Source organism: Bombina bombina, chromosome 7 (assembly GCF_027579735.1).
Source record: "Bombina bombina isolate aBomBom1 chromosome 7, aBomBom1.pri, whole genome shotgun sequence".
Lineage (NCBI taxonomy): Eukaryota > Metazoa > Chordata > Amphibia > Anura > Bombinatoridae > Bombina > Bombina bombina.
Window position 1 is genome coordinate 273,328,737 of NC_069505.1, and position 27,253 is coordinate 273,355,989.

General features: G+C 40.3%; 1 protein-coding gene across 6 annotated transcripts in view; it reads left to right on the top strand.

Moving 5' to 3' along the window:
• Positions 1-27,253, top strand: part of TMCC1 (transmembrane and coiled-coil domain family 1) — a 392,643-nt gene that overhangs the window by 346,514 nt on the left and 18,876 nt on the right. For 4 of the 6 annotated variants that reach the window (XM_053720760.1, XM_053720763.1, XM_053720761.1 and 1 more), the window contains 2 exons: positions 18,400-18,657; positions 26,084-26,781. In XM_053720760.1, coding sequence (XP_053576735.1) covers positions 18,400-18,657; positions 26,084-26,781 — 956 coding nt within the window. Of the gene's footprint in view, positions 1-5,948; positions 6,444-18,399; positions 18,658-26,083; positions 26,782-27,253 lie in introns of those variants that run through there. The other 2 variants (XM_053720762.1, XM_053720764.1) reach the window with 2 other exon arrangements.

Below are 27,253 nucleotides of genomic sequence, written 5' to 3' on the forward strand. Positions count from 1 at the left end.
TTTGAAAGGACAAATCTCCGCTCTTTCTGTTCTTTTTCACAGAAAGATTGCTATTCTTCCTGATATTCATTGTTTTGTACAAGCTTTGGTTCGTATAAAACCTGTCATTAAGTCAATTTCTCCTCCTTGGAGTTTGAATTTGGTTCTGGGAGCTCTTCAAGCTCCTCCGTTTGAACCTATGCATTTATTGGACATTAAATTACTTTCTTGGAAAGTTTTGTTCCTTTTGGCCATCTCTTCTGCTAGAAGAGTTTCTGAATTATCTGCTCTTTCTTGTGAGTCTCCTTTTCTGATTTTTCATCAGGATAAGGCGGTGTTGCGAACTTCTTTTGAATTTTTACCTAAAGTTGTGAATTCCAACAACATTAGTAGAGAAATTGTGGTTCCTTCATTATGTCCTAATCCTAAGAATTCTAAGGAGAAATCGTTGCATTCTTTGGATGTTGTTAGAGCTTTGAAATATTATGTTGAAGCTACGAAATCTTTCCGTAAGACTTCTAGTCTATTTGTTATCTTTTCCGGTTCTAGGAAAGGCCAGAAAGCTTCTGCCATTTCTTTGGCATCTTGGTTGAAATCTTTAATTCATCTTGCCTATGTTGAGTCGGGTAAAATTCCGCCTCAGAGAATTACAGCTCATTCTACTAGGTCAGTATCTACTTCCTGGGCATTTAGGAATGAAGCTTCGGTTGACCAGATCTGCAAAGCAGCAACTTGGTCCTCTTTGCATACTTTTACTAAATTCTACCATTTTGATGTGTTTTCTTCTTCTGAAGCAGTTTTTGGTAGAAAAGTTCTTCAGGCAGCGGTTTCAGTTTGAATCTTCTGCTTATGTTTTTTGTTAAACTTTATTTTGGGTGTGGATTATTTTCAGCAGGAATTGGCTGTCTTTATTTTATCCCTCCCTCTCTAGTGACTCTTGTGTGGAAAGATCCACATCTTGGGTAGTCATTATCCCATACGTCACTAGCTCATGGACTCTTGTTAATTACATGAAAGAAAACATAATTTATGTAAGAACTTACCTGATAAATTCATTTCTTTCATATTAACAAGAGTCCATGAGGCCCACCCTTTTTTGTGGTGGTTATGATTTTTTTGTATAAAGCACAATTATTCCAATTCCTTATTTTATATGCTTCGCACTTTTTTTCTTATCACCCCACTTCTTGGCTATTCGTTAAACTGATTTGTGGGTGTGGTGAGGGGTGTATTTATAGGCATTTTAAGGTTTGGGAAACTTTGCCCCTCCTGGTAGGAATGTATATCCCATACGTCACTAGCTCATGGACTCTTGTTAATATGAAAGAAATGAATTTATCAGGTAAGTTCTTACATAAATTATGTTTTTTCAGTGTAGTGTCTAACATATGCTATGTATATTTATAAAAGAAAAAAAAATAATGTCCCCTTAAAGGGATACTAAATCCAATTGGGCATTTGCACCTGTCTTTGTAACTGTACAGCAACGTAGGCACTGCCCTCTGGCATTCTGTTCATTAGTAACTTAGCAATTTTCCTGAGCTACTTGTCCCTGAGTGTTCGGCGAATGTCCCTGGGTATTTAGTGCCTGTTCCTTAGGTGTCTGACCCCCGGCATTTGGCATTAATCTCCCGTCTGGATATGAGGCAACTGTTGAATAAGTCACCCTGTGTACTTTACACCTGTCCCTGTACATTAGGTGGGCATCTGTTCCTGTATATTATACACACTGGACTCCTTTCCCTGTATATTAGCTGACTTCTCTATAATAGTCATTTGTCCTCTGGATATTATGTACCTCTCCCTGTGTCTTGCATATAAGGATCATACTCCTGTGCATAAGTAAGATGTTTCTTGAAACATAGCTCCTTTCATGAGTTTGGCTCAGGAGCGTGCACGTGTCTTTAGTAATATTCTGTAGCGGCAGTGTTTGCAACAATGTATAAAAAAATTATACTGATAAAAATAGGTAACTTTGTTAATGTACTTTACCATTTGTTTTATTATTATTATTATTACTGTTGAATTCTGTTTGAAATCCAGAGACTTTCGGTTTGACTTTGACCATGTCCCTTAAATTTCCTGTCCTTGCTACTAAGGGGACTGTCCCAATAAACTTGTTAAGAGTCTGTTCCAGTTTGTTTGTTACCTGTCCATGTGCATTGGTCTCCTGTACCTGTGTATTAGGTAGGCATCTGTTATTTGTACTTGTATCTGTCTCTCTATGCCTGGCGACAACGCTGTCCTTGTGCATGCTCCTGTGTATTACAGACCCGTCAATTTCTAACCAGAAAGTACCACTAAAAAAAATGAATTGTAACTCTTAGTGGAAAGCTGTTCATTATTTTTCAGATTAAGATGTTGCAAGGCTATTTTGTATTTTAAAAGTATATGTTGTTTCTATTTAAGTTTAATGCTTTTTTAAAATCTGTAATAACAATAGATGTTTGACAGATGTAAACTTGTTAAATATTTTACAACCTGGGTGATCACAAAGGATGACACTTGCACATAGTTGCGCTTTATAGTGTGATTTTGCTAATCCGTGGTGTGATCTGGAGAACAGACCTTAAAGGGACAGTACACTGTAAAGTTGTTTTATATGAATGTATTTTCAATGACTTGCTATACCAGCTGCAGTGTATAAAATGTATGAGAAATTGCATTTTCAGGTTTATTTGTGTATATGAAGTAGCTGGTTTTGTGGTGGAGTTTCAGGTAATATCAGATCTCATTATGTTATCACTTTGTGGACCCACACTTTCTTCCTTGTCTGATATTTGTTTGTAAACCAAAGTTCAATACATAGAGAGAACATGGAAATTATCATTTTATTACTTAACTATCCTGCACCCCACTGGGAGTGTAATTTCTTCTGCTGGCTGTGTTTACGTAGGCTATTCAATAGCCTAAACTCCAGTATAGAAACTTTCAATATAGGTGCGGATACCACAAGCTAAATTGGCTATTTCAAATACTAAAATAGGGGTAAAGGAGCCACTTGTAAACAATTTAATACACTCCAGCAGGTAAAATGGATCATTGGGAACAATTTAAAGGAGAGAACATTTTTGGGTGAACTGTCCCTTTAAATAGCCAGTTTCTATATGTTTGGCATCTGGTACTGGTTGTTGCTTAGCTCTGTGTATTTGATTACTAGATTTCTATTCAGTGTGTGCGCTGGGTTTTCAGTACCTGTCTGTTTATCTGGTACTTGTACCTGTTGTGTTTATTTATGGTTTGTACAATCATTTCCTGTCTCATGCTGTGGCATGCTGTTCCTCCTTATCACAGTTGTTTTCATGCCTTTCCAGTGAGCTGTCTGTCATTCTCATGGTGTCTCACCGCTTGATGATGTCACTAGTTTCATATAACACAGTCATCTCTAAACAACCTCCTGTGACTTTATCTAATGAGACTCTACACCCCCTTCAGAAAGCCTGGGGCCAATGTGATTGTAGGTTTATTACAAGCTGATGTTAGTATTGTCACAAACAAATTGCCCATTATGTGGTTTTGAGTCTGATGTGTATTCTCCCTACTTGTTTGGGCTTATTTGCCTTTATATTTATTCTGTGGTTCTGTCACCAGGTCCTAGAATTGTATTCTGCATATGATAACCTAAAAAGTTAGCGACTAATTCTCCAGTATTTACCTAGCTCCTAGATTTGATATTAAAGGGACATTAAACCCACATTTTTTCTTTTGCGAGTCAGAGCATACCATTTTAAACAGCTTTTGAATTTATCATTAAATTTGCTTTGTTCTCTTAGTATCCTTTGTTGAAAACTATACCTAGGTAGGCTCAGTAGTTGGAAGCTAGCTGCTGATTGATAGCTGCACATATACACCTCTTGTGATTTGGCTTGCCAACCAGTAGTTCCCAGTAGTGCATTGTTGCTTCTTCAAGACAGGATACCAAGAGAATGAAGCAAAATTGATAATAGAAGTAAATTGGAACGTTGTTTACAAATGAATGTTCTATCTCAGTGATGAAAGAAAAATGTTGTCTTTCATGTCTCTGTAAAGGGATCCATTGTTGAAAAAGAATACACACACACCCTACACTAGTGGGAGCTAGCTGCTGATTGGCTGACTAAATGTGTTCATCTGGCTGCCAGTAGTGCAATGCTGCTCCTTCAGCAAAGGATAACAAGAGAATGAAGTAAATTTTATAATAGAAGTAAAATGCAAAGTTGTTTAAAATTGTATGTTCTCCCGAATAACATTTTGGGGTTTCCTGTCCTTTTAACTTGCCATGGGAACAGTGAACATGGTATTAATGCTTCCCAGTGGTAGTTCCAGGGGTTCCGTGTACCTCAAACATTAGAAGTACCAGCTGCTCTAAACTGACAAGACGGTTCCTTTTCCGTTCCTTATCATAGAACTCGCTGAGAATTTTTGGCCTCCTTATTATAGGGAAATGGAAGTGAAAATTAAACTGCCATAAATATGTTGTACAGTAATATGACTTGAATACTATATGTATAACATTGTTGCTAACATGGTTTCAAACACTGCTACCATATAGTGATCGAGACACATGCACGCTCCACAGCCGATCTCAGTTTCAACAAAATATACCTAGTTTAGTTTGCATACTATGAATAATTTAAGTTTAATTTTTACTTCTATGTTGCTTTCACACGAGTCACACAATATCTCTGCAAAGCTGTAAAAAAGGCTGAGAACTGGTCACTGAATTCCAGAAACACTGTGTAATAGGAAGTAAGCCAGGAGTTATTTACAATGACCAACTCGCACAGAGAGGGAGCTATAAAATGAGAGCACTCACCCAAAAATCATCCCCAGATAAAGTAATGAGCAGAGTTCTGATGAAAGATCTGGGATGATACTGTTCCAAACCGTGGCTTTAATAGAAGGGCAGTTATACAGCACAGCCTTAGCCGTGCCTGGCAGTAACGCAGGAATTCCTTACAGAAACCGAACTATAATGAGCCACAGAAAGGCTTCATCAGAAGCTAAACTCTGACCCACTTCAGCCGCAAGGGAACCAGAGCCTTGTTATAAATCCTAATTGCGTGCCAAGTCGTTCCTGCTCCTTACATAAGGGGATTATGCCCCCACTACTCTGGGGTCTACAAACTAATGCCTCAGTAAAAGCTGGATATTTGGAAACACGAGTTTAGATTTAAAACCCCCACAAATGCGACTTACTGGTATACCCTCTGTAGAGGGCTCAGTACATGCCCTTAGGGAATGCAGTGTCTGCAATAGATATAAATGAGATGGGTATATGTGTGCTATAGTCAGAGACAGACATATAGTTGCTTTACACCTTGGCAGCCATACATGTATCCACCTTATACAGCCATTCATTCTATATATAGCTACCATAAACAAGCTTATTTGCACAGACCCATAAACATACCCTAGATTAGGGGGGGTGTCCCTTTTAAACTTTAAAAATAAACTATCATGGGCATTGGAAATGATTTTTTATAAGGTTATGATCAATTTGGGCACATACTTTCAAAACAAATCCCCACACCTGTCCTAGATCCTCCCAGAGAGGCCAAGAAAGTTGCAGAGATCAAACGATGTGTGTGTCTGTGTGTTGCAAATGGTGTGTAGTGGAGCATAGTGGAATTACAGTCAAATGCTTCAATATATATTTACCTAATCAATTGCTGCATATAAACAGCCTAGGATGGCATATAGTGACAGTAGAGCTCTCCAATATAGCCTCATTGTTTGGATGTAAACATTATACTATTTGGGGTAGTGAAAGAACAATTAAATTCATTGGATGGGGCATATTGTGGCCCTTGAGGGTTAGCTGGACATGACCATTCCCTAAAAAGAGCTATACATCTGCTTTAAGAAACAAGCATACATGCACTATGAATTGCACTATATATGTGTGCATTAGCTATAAACAGATGTGTGCTATAAATAAACTGTACAAATAGTTTAATACATTAATAAAGAACCAGTCAATACAGGAGCAATACGCAATGCAAGTACAAGGATTTTGGCATCATGTATTTTAAACCATAATCCATAGGATTTGAGTCTCCTGTGCATTTGAGCTAACAAGATAGATTATGTAGCTGTACAATGCCTTGTAAAGTATTCTATGAAAGTAAAAGGTTGTGTTCAGGATTTACTTCTCTTTGTGAGCTGTACAAATATCAGATGTTCTGTGACACATAAGGGGTTAAGTTTACAAGTTGAAAACCTTGCTCCACCCCTGGGGAGGAGTCAGGAGCTCATCCTTTGATTGACAGTTTCAGGTGGTGAGACACCTCTGACTGTAACTCTAACAGCTGCGAGCTCCGGCATGCAGGAGCTGGGAGAGGATAGCCGGCTTTTGGGAGAGAGCAGTGAGACCCTACGGATAGGAGGAGAAGCTGTAAGTGTGAGTATGAGCACAGAGGAGGAGTGTGAGACCGGAGAGGATAGCTATGCACTGGGAGAAATTGCTGAGGCTGCACAAAAAGGTGAGAGTGTGGATGTAAGAAAGGAGATCATCAGCCTTGTGAGTGTGAATCTGGCAGGAATTGTGTCATGTAAACCACAAGCAATGAGATGGGTCAGCACTATAGGAATAGAAACAAGAAACTGCGGAGTATAATCAAGATCTGGCTTATTACTGTGCGACAAGAGCAGGCACAGGCACCTAGGTGAGAGGCCAGCATAGGCACCTAGGTGAGAGGCCAGCACAGGCACCTAGGTGAGAGGCCAGCACAGGCACCTAGGTGAGAGGCCAGCACAGGCACCTAGGGGAGGGGCCAGCACGGACACCTAGGTGAGGGACCAGCACGGGCACCTAGGTGAGGGACCAGCACGGGCACCTAGGTGAGGGGCCAGCACAGGCACCTAGGTGAGGGGCCAGCACAGGCACCTAGGTGAGGGGCCAACCCAGAGGGACCTAGGTGAGGGGCCAACCCAGAGGGACCTAGGTGAGAGGCCAGCACAGGCACCTAAGTGAGAGGCCAGCACAGACAGGGTTACTTTACTGGAAGAAAGTGTAGCAAGGGGCCAGATAGATGTGGGAAGGGACACAATGAGGGGCACTGAGAGAGATTGCATTGCTGTGAATGATTGTAGCACGTAAGATGTAACATTGCTATGAGTAAGGGCGAATTGCTGTGAATGAGTGGGGTACAGAGGGGATATGTATTCTGTGACTACGGTTCAGTATTGCATCTCTATGCTGTGATAATGTACAAAAGGGCACTGTTCTACTAAGGACCTATTTAATGGGCATACCACCCGGCTCATATTATTGGCTACCTGGCTAAAATTTAAGCCAATATCAAGCTGAACTTTGTTAATAACTTTTTATTTTTTCCCGAATGTTTGTTGTAGAAATTATGATTAAATCAATGAATGTTACATTATACAATTAATTAGTGCTTTGGCTAGCTTAAGTAACATTTATATATAAAAGAAAATATTATAATGTAATAAGATTGCAAATGATTACTCTGCCCCCACCTGGCTACTTCCTATTGCCACCCAACTGGCAACATTTTCTGTGAAGAATGCTGGCTGGGGATGTGTATATGAATAATTGAGGTTCACAGAGGATGTCTGTATGCAGTGAATCAATGGGGTACAGAGAGGTGGTCTTTATGCTGTGAATGAGTGGGAACACGTCACAGCGAGTGATGGTACACAGTGACAGACAGCACATAGAGGAATTATTTTGCTATGTGTAGGGCACACGGAAGGGCTGCTTTCGGGAATATATGGGCACTTTATTGTGCTTGGGGACCAGAGATGGATCATTTTGCTCTGAGTAGGGCACACGGAAGGGCTGCTTTTGGGAATATATGGGCACTTTATTGTGCTTGGGGACCAGAGGTGGATCATTTTGCTCTGAGTAGGGCTTTGGTTGAAAATGCAGTGAATGAGTGGGAGAGAGATACACTGTTTTCATGTCAGTGAGTGGGGGATAGTGTGGAATTGGTTTGCTGTGAGTGAGAGGATAGAGGAGTGCTTCTCAGGGAATGAGTGCGGAACGGAGTATAGTACCTTTGCTGTGAGGGACAGAGTGGAATCACATTGCTTTGATGATTGCACAACAAAGGGTTATATTTGGCTTTTGATAACTTATCTCATATTAGTGAATCTGGTACAAAAACAAAGTAATTATTGTACTCACAAGCTCCTGTGCTGTGCGAGCAGATACCAGAGAGAATGCAGTGGGTATTCATGTCTCTCCCCTACCTAGTGTCAGATGCTTCAGGAATGAGCTGTGTTTAGTTCCATCTGGGATTGAACCTTTGCCCATGACTGATAGTGACCCAAGCAGAGCAGTGCATGTTGGGGATTCCCAGGGTGACATATCCGCACCCACGTTGCTGAAATGTGTTTGTGTACTCATAAGATACAGAACTGAGATCCCCACCACCCCCTGCCAGGCTGGGGTTTTCACTCTAAGAATGGGTCATTGTTTGCATAGCTCCCGCCTGACCCACTGGCCACTGTGGATTTACGGATTACACTGGAAAAGGGATGTTGACAAGGAAATAACCCCCTCCCAATCTCTAATGCAATTACTGTCTTTTCTATGCCAGAGCAGTTACACCCCATCATTGCTGGTACTTTCTCAGCTGGGGATCTACAGTGATTTCCAAAGTTTCATTTCTCAGTGCTAATTTTGTTTTTAAAATGATTCTAATATATTTAAATTTACCATCATCTGTGCTATTAATATACAGGTACAAAAACACTTTGTCCAAACTGCTTGGGATCAGAAAAGGTTTGGATCTGGGAATAGTTTGTCATCTGTAAATGGGACAGTTTGGAGAGGGGAAGTGACTAAATGTAAACCTATGTCATGTCATTTAGGAAATATTTACATGTGAAAATACAGCTTATATATGCAACCTAAATGTAGTTTTTATATAATTAATACTTTTAAATACACAGTACCATCAGAAAGAAAGTGCAATACTGTAATCAGACAATTAATAGTTAAATAAATATAGGCTACTATTTTCATTTTAGAACACAAAAAACAAATTAAAGATGCAGGCAGAGAAGATTGTGACTTGTGGGGAAATGAAAGTCTGGATTTCAGAATAATTCTAGAATTCCAGATTTGGAGATTTTGTACCTGTACTACTTTTATACAACCCTCTTAATTAATTTATATATACTCCACAATTCCTTGTGTATGCTTGATTATTTTTTATTTTTTTTAGCCATGTAAATATACTCTTGTTTTCAAGTACACGTTGCCTTATTTATTATTATAGGCCCTCTGCATCTTTTTGTCACATACATGTATTGTATAGTTCTTTTTTCCCAACAAAGAAAAAACACATACAGAAGGGTTCATGCGATATATCAAGTTTTAAAGGCAACTGGAAAAAAAGAAAATAAAGACATGCTCAGTAGTGATTTGGCAGCAGAGGATTGTCTAAGTTATAGTCTTAGATATTGGTTTGTATGATACTCTCACCTGTATGTCAGTGAGAAATATATATGTTTGGAAATTTCATCTAGTCCTGGACATGTAAGAAATTTGGCTTCTCTTCTAGTGGACTAGTAACTTTTCCGTTTGGGTTGGTAACATTTACTCCCTGACAACATACACACAAACACACCTTTAATGGTGAACAAACTTATGTTAATGCTGTTTCATTTCCCTGTTTCAAAACATGAACATTTTAAAATTCGACTCCCCTGTCAAAGAATATATATATACATTTTGGAGTTGAGGAGTTTAATTTAGAAATCTTCATGCTTTTGTTACTAAAATCAGCTTATCTCCTATTCTTGTGATACTGTATTCTGCACCTGGTGGTTAGATAGTCCATGTGCTTTTAAAGGAATCTTCCAGACTTTTATATGTTTGTATGTATATATACCCCTCCTCTTCCCATCATTGCTGTACCCAAGTATACATACTCTCATTTTTCAGCTGATGTTGTATGCACAGAGGGAGTCTCAAAAGGACGGTAATGACATATGCGTGACACTGCTGGTCTCCCTGCACATATGAATCAGCAGAAAAGTGACAGAACTCATACTTTAGTACAGATATAGAGGCCCTGGTACTTGAAGCATTGCTCTAGTCGCCCATATCTTTTTATTTTTTTTTATTTTCTATTATTGACTTGAATAAACAATAGTAGAAAAGTATGTATAGCTGTTCTTGTTTATTTCTCTTCCTTTCATTTCTTCTCTTCTTTTCCTCTCTTCTTTACTTCTCTTCTTTTCTCCTGCACCCTTTCCCTTCCATCCACATCTTAACTTCCCTTCTATCCCTTCTTTCCTCCTGCACCTCCCTTTTTCCCTTCTCTCCTCTCTTATCCTTCCCTCCTCACCCTCCCTTTTTTCATCAATAACTTTATCCCTTCTTTTTTTTCTTCTCTTCTTTTCTCCTCTTCTTTTCTCCTCTTCTTTTCTCCTCTTCTTTTCTCCTCTTCGTTTCTTCTCTTCTTTCTTCTTTTCTCCTGCACTCTTTCCCTTCCGTCCACACCTTTACATACCTACCCTCCTCATTTTCTTCTCTTCTTCTTTTCTTCTCTGCTTTTCTTCTGCACCCTTTCCCTTCCATCCACACCTTAACTTCCCTTCCATCCCTTCTTTCTTCTTTCCTCCTGCACCTCCCTTTTTTCCTTCTCTCCTCTCTTGTCCTTCCCTCCTCACTCTCCATTTTTTCATCAGTAACCTTATCCCTTCTTTTTTTCTTCTCTTCATTTCTCTTCTTCATTTCTCTTCTTCGTTTCTTCTCTTCTTTTCTCCTGCACACTTTTCCTTCCCTCCCCATTTTCCCTTCTGTCCACCCTCCTTTTTTTCAGTTCCTTTCTTCTCTTCTTTTCTTCTTCTCTTCTTTTTTTCTGCACCCTTTCCCTTCTATTCATACCTTAACTTCCCTTACATACATACCTTACATACATACAATCCTCATTTTTTTCTCTTCTTCTACTCTTCTCTTCTTTTCTTCTCTTCTTTTTATCTCTTATCTTCTCTTTTCTACTCCTCTTTTCTTCTCCTCTTCCCAACTCTTCTTCTCTTCATTTCTTCTCGTCTTTTCTCCTGCAACCTTCCCTTTTTTTACTCATTTTCCCTTCTGTCCACCCTCCTTTTTTTCAGTTCCTTTCTTCTCTTCTTTTCTTCTTCTCTTCTTTTTTCTGCACCCTTTCCCTTCTATTCATACCTTAACTTCCCTTACATACATACAATCCTCATTTTTTTCTCTTCTTCTACTCTTCTCTTCTTTTCTTCTCTTCTTTTTATCTCTTATCTTCTCTTTTCTACTCCTCTTTTCTTCTCCTCTTCCCAACTCTTCTTCTCTTCATTTCTTCTCGTCTTTTCTCCTGCAACCTTCCCTTTTTTTTACTCATTTTCCCTTCTGTCCACCCTTTTTTTTTCTTCAATTCCTTTCCCTCCCTTCTTCGTTTCTTCTCTTCTTTCCTCCTGCACCCTTTCCCTTCCATCCACACCTTAACTTCCCTTCCATCCCTTCTTTTCCTTCCCTCCTAACACTCCCTTTTTTTCACCAATAACCTTATCCCTTCTTTTTTTTTCTTCTCTAATTCTTTTTTTTCCTTTTCTTCTCTTTTCTTTTTTTTTTTCTTTTCTTCTCTTCTTTTTTTTTTTCTTCTCTTCTTTTCTTCTTTTTTTCTTCTTTTCTCCTGCACCCTTTCCCTTCCGTCCACACCTTAACTTCCCTTACATAACCACCCTCCTTTTCTTCTCTTCTTCTTTTTTTCTCTTTTTATTTTCTTCTCTACTTCTTTTCTTCTCTTCTTCTTTTCTTCTCTTCTTCTTTTCTTCTCTTCTTTTCTTCTTCTCTTCTTTTCTTCTTCTCTTCTTCTTTTCTTCTCCTTTTCTTTCCTCCTGCACCTTCCCCTTTTCCTTCCCTCCCCATTTTCCCTTCTGTCCACCCTCCTTTTTTCAGTTCCTTTCCCCCTTCTTTTTTTCTTCTCTTCTTTTCTTCTGCACCCTTTCCCTTCTATTCGCACCTTAACTTCCCTTACATACATACCCTCCTTTTTTTCTTCTTTTCTTCTCTTCTATTCTTCTCTTCTTTTTATCTCTTCTCATCTTCTCTTTTCTACTCTTCTTTTCTTCTCCTCTTCCCATCTTGTCTTCTTCTCTTCTTTTCTTCTTGTCTTTTCTCCTGCACCCTTCCCTTTTCTCCTTCCCTCCTCATTTTCCATTCTGTCTACCATTTTTTTTTCTTCAATTCCTTCCCCTCCCGTCTTCGTTTCTTCTCTTCTTTCTTCTTTCTTCTTTTCTCCTGCACCCTTTCCCTTCCGTCCACACCTTACCTTACATACTTCCTCTTTCTTCTTTTCTTCTCTTCTCTGCTTCTCTTCTTTACTTCTGCACCCTTTCCCTTCCGTCCACACCTTAACTTCCCTTCCATCCCTTCTTTCTTCTTTCCTCCTGCACCTCCCCTTTTCCCTTCTCTCCTCTCTCTTCCTTCCCTCCTCTCTCTTCCTTCCCTCCTCACCCTCCCTTTTTTCATCAATAATCTTATCCCTTCTTTTTTTCTTTTTCTTCTATTCTTTTCTTCTCTTCTTTTCTTCTTTTTTTCTCCTGCACCCTTTCCCTTCCGTCCACACCTTAACTTCCCTTACATAACTATCCTCCTTCTTTTCTTCTCTTCTTTTTTTCTCTTCTTCTTCTCTTTTCTTTTCCTCTTCTTTCCTCCTGCACCATCCCCTTTTTCCTCCACACATTTCTTTCTCTCCCCATGTTCCTTTCTGTCCACCCTCCTTTGTTTCTTCAGTTCCTTTCCCCCTTCTTTTTTCTTTTCTTCTCTTCTGCACCCTTTCCCTTCTATTCACACCTTAACTTCCCTTACATACCTACCCTCCTTTTTTCTCCTCTTCTCTTCTTCTACTCTTCTCTTTTTCTTTTCTTCTCGTTTCTACTTTTCTTCTCTTCCCATCTCCGCTTCTTCTCTTCGTTTATTCTCGTATTTTCTCCTGCACCCTTTTCTCCTTCCCTCCTCATTTTCCTTTCTGTCCACCCTTTTTTTTCTTCCATTCCTTTCCCTCGCTTATTTGTTTCTTCTCTTCTTTCTTCTTTTCTTCTACACCCTTTCCCTTCCGTCCACACCTTAACTTACCTTACATACCTACCCTCCTCCTTTTCTTTTCTACTCTTCTTCTTTTCTTCTTTTCTTTTCTTATCTTCTCTTCTTCTCTTCTACTTCTTTTCTTCTCCTTATCTTCTCTTCTTTCCTCCTGCACCCTTCCCTTTTCCCCTTTTCTCCATACTTTTCCTTCCCTCCCCATTTTCACTTTTTTCTACCCTCTTTTTTTTTTCTGAAATTTCCCCCCCTTTTTCTTTTCATCTCTTCTTCTTGTTTTTCTCTTCTTCTGCACCTTTTCCCTTCCGTCCACACCTTTACTTCCCTTATATACCTACCCTCCTCCTTTTCTTTGCTTCTTTTCTTCTCTTCCCTTCTTACCTTCTCTTTTCTTCTCTTTTCTTTTCTTCTCTTTTCTTCTCCTCTTCTATTCTTTCCTCCTGCACCCTTCCCTTTTCTCCTTCCCACCCCATTTCCCTTCTGTCCACCCTCTTTTTTTTCCTTTAATTCCTTTCCCTCCCTTCTTCTTCTTCTTCTTCTCTTATTTCCTCCTGCACCCTTCCCTCTCCATTTTTCCTTCTGCCCACCCTATTTTTTATTCCTTTCTCTCCCTTCTTCTCTTTCTTCTTTTCTCCTGCACCATTTCCTTTCTGTCCACACCTTAACTTCCCTTACATACCTACCCTGCTTCTCTTCTTTTTTCTTCTCCTCTCCTCTTCTCTTTTCTTCTATTCTATTCTTTCCTCCTGCACCCTTCCCATTTCCCCTTTCCTCTACACTTTTTCTTTACTCCCCGTTTTCCCTTCTGTACTCTCTCTTTATTCCTCAATTCCTTTCCCTCACTTCTTCTTTTCTTTTCTCTTTTTTTTCCCCCTGCACCCTTTCCCTTCCATCCACACCTTAACGTCCCTTACATTATTCTTTTTTCTTCTCTTCTTTTCTTATTTCCTTCTGCACCCTTCCCTCGCCTCCCTACCCTTCCCACCTTCACTTTCCTTACTACCTTCCCTTCTTCTCTTCTTTCTCTTTTTTACTTCTTTCCTCTACATACCTACCCTCCTTTCTTCATCTCTTCTCTTCTTTAATTCGGTACCCTCCCTTCTTCTTTTCTTCTTCCTCCTGCACCCTTTCCCTTCCCCAACATACCTACACTCTTTTATTCTTCTTTTCTTCTACCCTCCTTCACCCTTCCCTCCGCATGCTCCTTTTTTCCTTCAATTCCCTTAACTCCATTCGTCTTTTATTCTTTCCTCCTGCACTCCCCCTCCTTTCCCTTCCCTTTTTTCCTTCCCATCCTCCCTTCTTCTTTTCTATTATTCTTTCTTATTTCCTCCTCCACCTGCACTTTTCCCTCCACACCTTCCCTTCCCTTTCATAAGGGCTCGACAAACCCAGGTGCCACTGGATCCTAGAATTTAACCCCTGGCTCCTAACTTTTTGGGTTATTCTCCATATATCTATATACAACTACCACTGTCTGTTTACTAAATATTCTTACTGGCTCATCATTTTTAAACAGATTTGTTGAGCACTGCCTTACATGCCTACCCCCCTTTCCTCTTTTTTCTTCTCTTCTTTCCTACTTCACCCTTCCCTCAACACCTTCCCTTTCCTTACATACCTACCTTCCTTTCCTCTTTTCTTTTCTTTTCTTCTTTCCTCATGCACCCTTCCCTTTCTATTCCATCCAAACCTCACCTTCCCCTACATACCTTTCTTCTTCTCTTCCTTTTTTTCTTCTTCTTTCTTCCTTCCTGCACTTTTCCTGCAGTGGTTCTGATGTAGGTTCCTACTTTTTCACGATAAATACTCCACTAGCACTATGACATCATAATGGACTTGCCTTCCACTAGCACTATGACATCATAATGGACTTAGTATAATAAAGCATTTGTTGTACAAGACAGTCACTTGGCCTTCCCTGCATACTTCAAGAAAGCATAACATGAGAACAAAGTACATTTGACAACAAAAGTGAAATTTAAAGTGTTTTAAAATTACATGGGTTATCTAATTGAAATTGTGAGTTTTCCAATCTTCTTAACCCCATGCTTGTGATCGGACAAGTAACACCTCATTTTAAAGGACATGATGATTGTTAAAAATGGCCCAAAACAAACATCCTCTCTAATTTTTGGCTAATCACCATGGTAATGGAGGTCTCCTACTCAGTTAAGCACCTGTGCAGTGTTTGATGAGGGAAAGTGGGCACTTTTAGATGCCATATTTATCCAATAATAGTAGATGGCTATGAAAACCCCAGTTTGGAAAGAGATAGAGCCCCCCATGCTGGAGGGTCTGATCTTGTTTGGGGCTGTATTTCTGCCAGTGGTGTTGGCGATATTGTCCGAATTGATGGGATTATGAATGCTGAAAGTACAGACAGGTTTTGATTCATTATGCCCTTTCTTCTGTAAAGCGCCTGATTTGGGAATGGTTTTATTTTTCAGCATGGTAACGATCCCAAGCACGCTGCTAATGCAGTGAAATCATATTTGGAGATAAAAACAGCTGATAAAACACTGACAGTCATGGAGTGGCCTCCTCAGAGTCCAGACCTGAATATTATAGAGGCTGTATGGGATCACCTGGACAGAGAAATAAATAAAAGATAACCTAAATCTAAAGAAGAACTCTGGGAAGTGCTGAAAAAAGCCTGGTATAATATACCAGAAGATTACATCAGAAAACTTCAGCACAGTCTCCCCAAACGAGTTCAAGATGTGCTTAGTGCCAAGGGAGGTCACACTAAATAATGACTTTTGCCTGAAGAAGCCATTTTGTTCTGAAATTTTTATTTACTTTTTATATTTTGTGTAATATATATCCTGTATATTCTGTTTGTATCTTAATAAAGAGACCGAAAAATAAATATGGATGGCCATTAAAACTTTGCTATAACAACCAATCTAATGGTGGCCTAAGACTTTTGCACATTACTGTTTGTTTTTGTATGTATATGTGTGTGTGTGTGTGTATATATGTGTATATATATATATATATATATATATATATATATATATATATATATATACATACAGTGTGTACTGATAATAATGCACTGCTCATGTATATTTTTTAACAGTTGCAGTGATGCCATCCTTGGCTATGTACACATGTGCACATAATTAAAAAAGCAAAGTTCTGCAGCAGAGCTCTTCCCCTGGTACCAGACTGGTGTCTTCTGATATTGTCCCCACCCATTGGTAATACCTGTATGTCCCAGAGTCCAACTCATAGATACACTTTCACTTCCCTTCTTTCTCCCTGCACCTCTGCTCCTTCCCTGCAGTGTTTGACTTATCATAAGAGCTCATTCTACTAGAACTATAACATCATACTGGACTAGCTATAATAAAGCCTTTGTTGTACAGTCACTTGGTCTTCCCTGTATACATTTACAATGTACTTTCAATATTTATGTCACCCTCTTTCCTGTCATTTGCCTTAAAATGGTGGGGTTTTCCATTGCCCCCCTCCCATTCATGCTAAAGGGACAAGTGACACTCCATTTGAAAGGACAGGCTCTCCTTGTGTTAATTGAGGACTTATTTGGCCCCCTAGGACACAACTTGTCGCCATTAAAGGGACATTCCAGTCAAAATTTAAATGCACATAGATTAATTACATATTTGAATAGAAACATATTTTGAAGCATAGTTGGATATTCTCAGTGCACTAGCATTTTAAATAATGCAGCTGCTCAGAGCACCAGTGGGGCTTGTATCATGTCAGTAATTAACAAACTCAGTAATTACCAGATGTTACAAGCACCTTAGGCTCTCTGAGCAAGAACTGTGTTTAAAATGCTGGTGCACGGTGCATACTTAAATAAACATTTAAAACAGCTATACCTTTTATTAGAAGCATTTTTGTTAATGCATGTATATTACAAAAAATATTCTATTCAAAACTGAAATGTATCCATGTGGATTCCAGTTTGGGATGGAATTTCCCTTTAAAACAGAGAACACCTGCCCCACTGGAAACCCGCTTATTTAGGAATCAAAATAAATGAAAGAACTGGTGTAAAAATATATTTTATTTTGTGAAATTCTATAAAGGATGTTTTTTGGTACATCTATTTTATCTAACTTTTTTTATTGAGTTAGTTTAGACAAAGACAATGTTTACTGGTTAATATATATAGTGTGTGTAATATATGGATGGATAGATAGATAGATAGATAGATAGATAGATAGATAGATAGATAGATAGATAGATAGATAGATAGATAGATAGATAGAGATATCTCATATAGGCCTCTGACTCCTAAATTTATGGGCTGGTTCCTAGATTTTGAACAAATTTGTTTAACTCTGGTACAAAGACTTGCAAAATCCTAGCATCCTGTTTGTTTGTCTGTTTCCCAGGTTCTTGTTAAAGGGACAGTAAACACCATGATATTTGTTTATAAAATGTTTAGTTTTGTGTAATATATTCATTATTCATTATATATTGTGCCCTTCTGACTTCTGAGGGCTAACTCTTCTACATATATGTCCCTAATTGGATTTAACTGATAGCAACTGCAAATAAATGAAACTCTATACTCACTTTATTACAGTGGGGATCCTTGTTGTCTGCTGACGAAAGCCTTGATTGACTCCTCCAAATAAGGCAAATCAGAGGGTGGAGTTTGGCAATTGAAAAATAGTTGCTGAAAAAAGTCTTAAAGGGACATTATACAATAGATTTTTCATTGCATAAATGTTTGTAGATGATCCATTTATATAGCCCATCTGGGAGTGTTTTTGTAAAAAAAAAAAAAAAAAACTAAAAAATGTATAGTTTTGCTTATTTTTTTTATTTTTTTTTTAAACATTATGCTGATTTTCATACTCCTAACCAAGCCCCAACGTGTCAGATGTAGACTGAAGTCTACAAATTCCTGCTTGCTCCTTTTTGAATAATGAGTCTATGCAGGGGAGGGTGCAGTGTCTGTTCTTCCGGCTTTCTCAGCCCTTTTTAGTGGGTGTCCCAGCCTAACCTCATCAACTGTGCTAAACTGGGAGCTTCTAAGTACATTTTTAAAAGGTTTTATACTGGATTTTTATATCCGTATCTGTGCATATTCTTCTTTATAGACTGTCTATTGCATGCAGCTATATGAAAATTTGTGTCCACTGTCCCTTTAAGTGCTATATTGTGGTATGTTACAGAACAGCCATAATGGAGTTGTTGTTTTTAACCCACATGCTTTATATTCTACACATGCTTAGTATATCCTCTGTGTATTTTGCCTATAGAGGCTACGTGCACACACTGTATTTCCTGTGCCATAGATATTATTCAGTATGTTCTGTACACAAGTATGTTACGCCTTTGACTTGTATTCATGGTTCCGATTCTTCTTGCACTTCATGGAATGTTATGTCTGTCTCCCACAGATCGATCGCCTGGAGGGTGGCGGCCTCTCGCAGGCATCCAGTATGGTTTCTTCAGGAGCAGAAGGTATGCTCTGCAGTGATGTTGATGGGACCCCAGATCCTCAGAGAACCAAGGCAGCCATCCTGCAGCTGCAACAGAAGATCCTTAAGTTAACAGAACAGATAAAAATTGAACAAACCGCAAGAGATGACAACGTGGCCGAGTATCTAAAATTGGCAAACAATGCTGACCGGCAACAGGGTGCCCGTATCAAGCAGGTGAGAATCCTTTCTTGGTTATTAGTGTTTTCTCTTGTAAGGTGTATCCAGTCCACGGATCATCCATTACTTGTGGGATATATTCTCATTCCCAACAGGAAGTTGCAAGAGGACACCCACAGCAGAGCTGGTATATAGCTCCTCCCCTAACTGCCATATCCAGTCATTCTCTTGCAACTCTCAACACGCATGGAGGTAGTAAGAGAGAGTGGTGAAATATAATTAGTTTTTTATCTTCAATCAAAAGTTTGTTATTTTAAATGGTACCGGAGTTGTACTATTTTATCCCAGGCAGTAAATAGAAGAAGAATCTGCCTGAGTGTTCTATGATCTTAGCAGGTTGTAACTAAGATCCATTGCTGTTCTCACATATGTCTGAGGAGAGAGGTAACTTCAGCGGGAGAATGGCGTGCAGGTTACTCTGCTATGAGGTATGTGCAGTTACAATTTTTTCTAGAAATGGAAAATGCTAGAAAATGCTGCTGTTACCGGATTAATGTAAGTTAAGCCGGAATACAGTGATTTAATAGCGACTGGTATCATGCTTACTCTCAGGGGTAATACCCTTATAAAATTGCAATATAAAACGTTTGCTGGCATGTTTAATCGTTTTTATATATGCTTTGGTGATAAAACTTTATTGGGGCCTAGTTTTTTCCACATGGCTGGCTTAAATTTTGCCTAGAAACAGTTTCCTGAGGCTTTCAACTGTTGTAGTATAAAAGTTACAGTTGGTGCAGTTAAAATTACAAACTGTGACATCCAGCTTCCCTCAGGAGTCCCCTGTATGCTATAGGACATCTCTAAAGGGCTCAAAGGCTTTCCAAAGTCGTTTATTGGGGAAGGTAGGGCCACAGCAGGCTGTGGCAGTTTGTTGTGTCTGTTAAAAAACGTCTATATCGTTTTTTTTTTTTATCCGTTTTTTGAATTAAGGGGTTAATCATCCATTTGCAAGTGGGTGCAATGCTCTGTTAACTTATTACATACACTGTAAATATTTCGTTTGATTTACTGCCTTTTTTCACTGTTTTTCAAATTTTTACAAAATTTGTTTCTCTTAAAGGCACAGTACCGTTTTTTATATTTGCTTGTTAACTTGATTTAAAGTGTTTTCCAAGCTTGCTAGTCTCATTGCTAGTCTGTACAAACATGTCTGACATAGAGGAAACTTCTTGTTCATTATGTTTAAAAGCCATGGTGGAACCCCCTCTTAGAATGTGTACCACATGTACTGATTTCACTTTAAGCAATAAAGATCATATTCTGTCTTTAAAAAAATTTATCACCAGAGGAATCTGACGAGGGGGAAGTTATGCCGACTAACTCTCCCCACGTGTCAGATCCTTTGACTCCCGCTCAAGGGACTCACGCTCAAATGGCGCCAAGTACATCTAGGGCGCCCATAGCGATTACTTTACAAGACATGGCGGCAGTCATGGATAATACACTGTCAGCGGTATTAGCCAGACTACCTGAATTTAGAGGTAAGCGAGATAGCTCTGGGGTTAGACGAAATGCAGAGCATACTGACGCTTTAAGAACCATTTCTGATAATGCCTCACAATATGCAGAAGCTGAGGAAGGAGAGCTTCAGTCTGTGGGTGATGTTTCTGACTCAGGAAAGATGATGCAACCTGATTCTGATATTTCTAAATTTAAATTTAAGCTTGAACACCTCTGCGTGTTTCTCAGGGAGGTTTTAGCTGCTCTGAATGACTGTGATACAATTGCAGTGCCAGAGAAATTGTGTAGACTGGATAAATACTATGTAGTGCCGGTGTGTACTGATGTTTTTCCAATACCTAAAAGGTTTACAGAAATTATTAATAAGGAATGGGATAGACCAGGTGTGACATTCTCTTCCCCTCCTATTTTTAGAAAAATGTTTCCAATAGACGCCACCACACGGGACTTATGACAGACAGTTCCTAAGGTGGAGGGAGCAGTTTCTACTTTAGCAAAGCGTACTACTATCCCTGTCAAGGACAGTTGTGCTTTTTTAGATCCAATGGATAAAAAATTAGGTTACCTTAAGAAAATGTTTATTCAATAAGGTTTTATCCTACAGCCCCTTGCATGCATTGCTCCTGTCACTGCTGCTGCGGCGTTCTGGTTTGAGTCTCTGGAAGAGGCTTTACAGGTAGCGACTCCATTGGATGACATACTTGGCAAGCTTAGAGCACTTAAGCTAGCCAATTCCTTTGTTTTCTGATGCCATTGTTCATTTGACTAAACTAACGGCTAAGAATTCTGGTTTGCTATACAGGCGCGCAGGGCTCTATGGCTTAAGTCATGGTCAGCTGACGTAACTTCAAAATCTAAGCTGCTTAACATTCCCTTCAAGGGGCAGACCCTATTCGGGCCTGGTTTGAAGGAGATTATTGCTGATATCACTGGAGGAAAAGGTCATGCCCTTCCTCAGGACAGGTCCAAATCAAGGGCCAAACAGTCTAATTTTCGTGCCTTTCGAAACTTCAAGGAAAGTGCGGCATCAACTTCCTCTAATGCAAACAAGAGGGAACTTTTGCTCAGTCCAAGACGGTCTGGAGACCAGACCAGACCTGGGACAAAGGTAAGCAGGCCAAAAAGCCTGCTGCTGCCTCTAAGACAGCATGAAGGAACGGCCCCCTATCCGGTAACGGATCTAGTAGGGAGCAGACTTTCGCTCTTCGCCCAGGCGTGGGCAAGAGATGTCCAGGATCCCTGGGTGTTGGAAATTATATCCCAGGGATATCTTCTGGGCTTCAAAGCTTCCCCCCAAAAGGGAGATTTCACCTTTCACAATTATCTGCAAACCAGATAAAGAGAGAGGCATTCTTACACTGTGTACGAGACCTCCTAGTTATGGGAGTAATCCATCCAGTTCCAAAGGAGGAACAGGGACAGGGTTTTTACTCAAATCTGTTTGTGGTTCCCAAAAAAGAGGGAACCTTTAGACCAATTTTGGATCTAAAGATCTTAAACAAATTCCTCAGAGTTCCATCATTCAAGATGGAAACTATTCGTACCATCCTACCTATGATCCAGGAGGAAGGTAGTCTCCAGCAGTGAGCAAAGTGACTTTTATTTTTAAACACAGGTCAAATACAGCAACGTTTCGGGCTAACAATAAGCCCTTTCTCAAGCCCTCACTGCTGGAGACTACCTTCCTTTACTTGAATTGTTTGGGCTTGGTCAGCCCTCTCCGTGCACTAGTGAGTAGTGGGTGCTGTATCCATTTCTATTCATATGATCCAGGAGGGTCAATATATGACTACAGTGGATTTAAAAGATGCTTATCTTCACATTCCGATAACAAAGATCATCATCGGTTTCTCAGGTTTGCCTTTCTAGACAGGCATTACCAGTTTGTAGCTCTTCCCTTTGGATTAGCTACAGCCCCAAGAATCTTTACGAAGGTTCTAGGGTCGCTTCTGGTGGTCCTAAGGCCGCGGGGCATAGTAGTGGCCCCTTATTTAGACGACATCCTGATACAGGCGTCAAACTTCCAAATTGCCAAGTCTCATACGGACGTAGTACTGGTATTTCTGAGATCGCATGGGTGGAAAGTGAACGTGGAAAAGAGTTCTCTATCCCCACTCACAAGAGTTTCCTTCCTAGGGACTCTGATAGATTCTGTAGAAATGAAAATTTACCTGACAGAGTCCAGGTTATCAAAGCTTCTAAATTCCTGCCGTGTTCTTCATTCCATTCCGCGCCCTTCGGTGGCTCAGTGCATGGAAGTAATCGGCTTAATGGTAGCGGCAATGGACATAGTGCCGTTTGCATGCCTACATCTCAGACCGCTGCAACTATGCATGCTCAGTCAGTGGAACGGGGATTACACAGATTTGTCCCCTCTACTAAATCTGGATCAAGAGACCAGGGATTCTCTTCTCTGGTGGCTATCTCGGGTCCATCTGTCCAAAGGTATGACCTTTCGCAGGCCAGATTGGACAATTGTAACAACAGATGCCAGCCTTCTAGGTTGGGGTGCAGTCTGGAACTCCCTGAAGGCTCAGGGATCGTGGACTCAGGAGGAGACACTCCTTCCAATAAATATTCTGGAAGAGCGATATTCAATGCTCTTCAGGCTTGGCCTCAGTTAGCAACTCTGAGGTACATCAGATTTCAGTCGGACAACATCACGACTGTGGCTTACATCAACCGTCAAGGGGGAACAAGAAGTTCCCTAGCGATGTTAGAAGTCTCAAAGATAATTCGCTGGGCAGAGACTCATCAGCTATCCATATCCCAGGTGTAGAGAACTGGGAGGCGGATTTTTTAAGTCGTCAGACTTTTCATCCGGGAGAGTGGGAACTCCATCCGGAGGTGTTTGCACAATTGATTCATCGTTGGGGCAAACCAGAACTGGATCTCATGGCGTCTCGCTAGAACGCCAAGCTTCCTTGCTACGGATCCAGGTCCAGGGATCCCAAGGCGACGCTAATAGATGTTCTAGCAGCGCCCTGGTCTTTCAACCTGGCTTATGTGTTTCCACCGTTTCCTCTGCTCCCTCGACTGTTTGCCAAGGTCAAGCAGGAGAGAGCATCAGTGATTTTGATAGCGCCTGCGTGGCCACGCAGGACCTGGTATGCAGATCTGGTGGACATGTCATCCTTTCCACCATGGACTCTGCCTCTGAGACAGGACCTTCTACTTTAGGGTCCTTTCAACCATCCAAATCTAATTTCTCTGAGACTGACTGCCTGGAGATTGAACGCTTGAAGGGTTAGGATTCCCAGGATATTATCTTTTCTCCAAGATGGTTTGGAAAAAGGATTGTCAGCTAGTTCCTTAAAAGAACAGATTTCTGCTCTGTCTATTCTTTTGCACAAGCGTCTGGCAGATGTTCCAGACGTTCAGGCATTTTGTCAGGCTTTGGTTAGAATCAAGCCTGTGTTTAAACCTGTTGCTCCCCCATGGAGCTTAAATTTGGTTCTTAAGGTTCTTCAAGGAGTTCCGTTTGAACCTCTTCATTCCGTAGATATCAAACTTTTATCTTGGAAAGTTCTGTTTTTGGTAGCTATTTCCTAGGCTCGTAGAGTCTCCGAGTTATCTGCTTTACAATGTGATTCTCCTTATCTGATCTTCCATACGGATAAGGTAGTCCTGCGTACCAAACCTGGGTTTTTACCTAAGGTGGTATCTAACAAGAATATCAATCAAGAGATTGTTGTTCCATCCTTGTGTCCTAATCCTTCTTCAAAGAAGGAACGTCTTTTACACAATCTGGACGTGGTTCGTGCTTTAAAGTTTTACTTACAAGCTACTAAAGATTTTTGTCAAACATCTGCTTTGTTTGTTGTCTACTCTTGACAGAGGAGAGGTCAAAAGGCTTCGGCAACCTCTCTTTCTTTTTGGCTAAGAAGCATAATCCGCTTAGCCTATGAGACTGCTGGCCAGCAGCCTCCTAAAAGGATTACAGCTCATTCTACTAGAGCTGTGGCTTCCACTTGGGCCTTTAAAAATGAGGCTTCTGTTGAACAGATTTGCAAGGCCGCGACTTGGTCTTCGCTTCATACTTTTTAAAAATTCTACAAATTTGATACTTTTGCTTCTTCTGAGGCTATTTTTGGGAGACAGGTTTTACAGGCAGTGGTACCTTCCGTTTAAGTACCTGCCTTGTCCCTCCCTTCATCCGTGTACTTTAAATTTGGTATTAGTATCCTACAAGTAATGGATGATCCGTGGACTGGATACACCTTACAAGAGAAAACACAATTTATGCTTACCTGATAAATGTATTTCTCTTGTGGTGTATCCAGTCCACGGCCCGCCCTGTCATTTTAAGGCAGGTAATTTTTTCATTTAAACTACAGTCACCACTGCACCCTATGGTTTCTCCTTTCTCTGCGTGTTTTCGGTTGAATGACTGGATATGGCAGTTAGGGGAGGAGCTATAAAACAGCTCTGCTGTGGGTGTCTTCTTGCAACTTCCTGTTGGGAATGAGAATATCCCACAAGTAATGGATGATCCGTGGACTGGATACACCACAAGAGAAATAAATTTATCAGGTAAGCATAAATTGTGTTTTTTATTCCACAGTGAGGCAGAATTACATATTTGAATTAGTTTATGTTAAAGGGACAACTTATTTTTGTATATGAAATAGCTGGTTTTGTTCTTTGAAACCACAACCCATTAGAATGGGTTGAGCTTGCAGGGAAATCAGATCTCCTTGTTTTATCACTTTCTGTACACACACATGGTTCTTTATATAATCAATAAACAATTAAAAATGAACATTTATCTCTCCTGCCTCCTACTAGGAGTTTAGTTTCTTCTGCTGGCTATGTCTACGCAGATTTCCTATAGCCTATACTTAAGTATAGAAACTTTCAGTATAAGTAAGGATACCACGGCAAAAGCAGCTATTTTAAATGCCAAAATAAAGTAAAAGGAGCTATTTGTAATTAATTCAATACACTCCAGCGGTAAAATGGATCATTGGGAACAAATTAAAGAGGAGAAAAAATGAGGGTACACTGTTTGTTCCTTTACTATGCTAATATACTCTGCCGCGTGTGGGACGAGGGCAATACGCAATTTAACTTACATGAAATTTCCACATTTTATATCATTCATTTTAAATAACCTGCTTGAAACATTAGGTGAGAAAAAGATCTTTACCTATGACATTTGAGTGTGCTTTAAAGTTACAGTAAATTGTGTTTGCCTCTAAAACCAGCTTATTTTATGCCATTCTGCTTGGCTGTAAGTCACACTCCATCTTCTTTCGATGGGAGCTTCTGACCGCAGAAGCTATAGAACTGGTAGCTATATTACATAGGTACCAGTATTGTAGTCTGTTTATCTTTAGTGTAACCTTCATTTGATACACAGCCCTTTCCCACCACTATTAACCCGACACAAAATCCTAACCCTCTGTAGTTAAACATAACTGCTGCTGATGTGACCCCCTTGTCTCTCCCCTATCCTACTTTTGTTAACTCTAAGTGCAATGCCCCACACCATAGGACGCCTGCTATACAACATTCCCCACCAGTAAACCCTAGTACTCCTAGGTAATCACCCTCCGCCACCACAAACATCCCTGTTCTTTGCACTTCCCACTATTGGTAAACTCCCTCATCGAAAACTGGTCCACATTGCAACTATCCATCGTCATAATCACACCAACTCCATTTCTCTGCACCTTTCCACAGGCTTCCCTAGCTGATTTCAACTTCATCTCTTCCCCGCTCCTTAGACCTTGTTATTTCCACCCCCAACAAGGCTCTTCTCTGTCATTGATCTCGCCTTTGCTCGTTTTAGCATCTCCACTCTGTTGTTTTGACTTCTCGGGCATCTTTACAGGCCTTTGGCCCTCACACTTTTCAGCAACTATTATTTTTTTAAACTTTTGTTACATTCTGTGACAGTTTCCTTAGTTCTTTATGCTTTTCTTACCTACCCAATAACTTACTGTCTCTCTTGCCCTAGGTGTTTGAGAAGAAGAACCAGAAGTCCTCACAGAACATACTTCATCTGCAAAAGAAGCTAGAACATTATCACCGCAAACTTAAGGAGGTGGAGCAGAATGGGATTGCACGTCAACCCAAAGATGTTTTCCGGGACATGCATCAGGGTCTAAAAGACGTGGGGGCAAGAGTTACAGGCTTTAGTGAGGGAGTGGTAGGCAGTGTCCGTGGTGGGCTGTCTAGCTTCTCTCAAGCCACCCATTCTGCAGCTGGGGCAGTGGTATCTAAGCCCCGGGAAATTGCATCCCTTCTTCGCAACCGTTTTGGGAGCAGTGACAACATCGCATCCTTGGATGATTCTGCAGCTCTTTCCTCCATGCAGTCAGAAGACATGGTATCTGGGAAAGGACTGGGGACTCTAAATTTGCTTCAGGCCAGTCCCAAATATGGAAGTGAGGAGGACTGCTCTAGTGCCACATCAGGATCTTTGGGAGCCAACAGTGCTAGTGGAGGGCCCGGTGGGGGAGGAGGTGGCGGGGGCAGCTCTCGGACAAACACAATGGACCTACATGGTTTTACAGGACTGGAAATGGTGATTCAGGAGATCCATGAGATTCGGGAAGCCCAGAGTCGATTGGAGGAGTCATTTGAGGGTCTGAGGGGTCAGTACCAGAGAGACTATTCATTCATTCTGCAAGCCCTCCAAGAAGAGAGGTACAGGTGAGAGGGGGCAGGACAAACATGGGGTAATAAAAAGATACTAGTAAAATATTTCTTGATCAATGCTAGCAGAAGTACAACACATTTGCAGCCATGGAGTTAATGAATTCATAAACCTGCATTTTACTATTGTTAGATATTTTTATCTGTGTGCGGCAGCGTATACATATATAGATATAGGTTCAAACATGTAAAACCCAAGAACAAAAACTTAAAATAAGCTGCTAAACCAAGGTCTTTGATTTAATAGTTTTATTATACTTTTGACAGTGTGTGGTTTCTAAAGTTTAACCTTTTCCAGACGTTCCATGCAATCCTAACTGCACCTGGCTATAGTGCCGTTTGGACGGCATGGAATGTCCTAGCCGTTTGGCTGTACTGAATGGGATAGGGTCATGGTGGGTGGCCTAGCATTATAGGCTCGCCCCCCTGACCCAGTCCCATCATTAAAATCTCGCAATTGCATGCATAA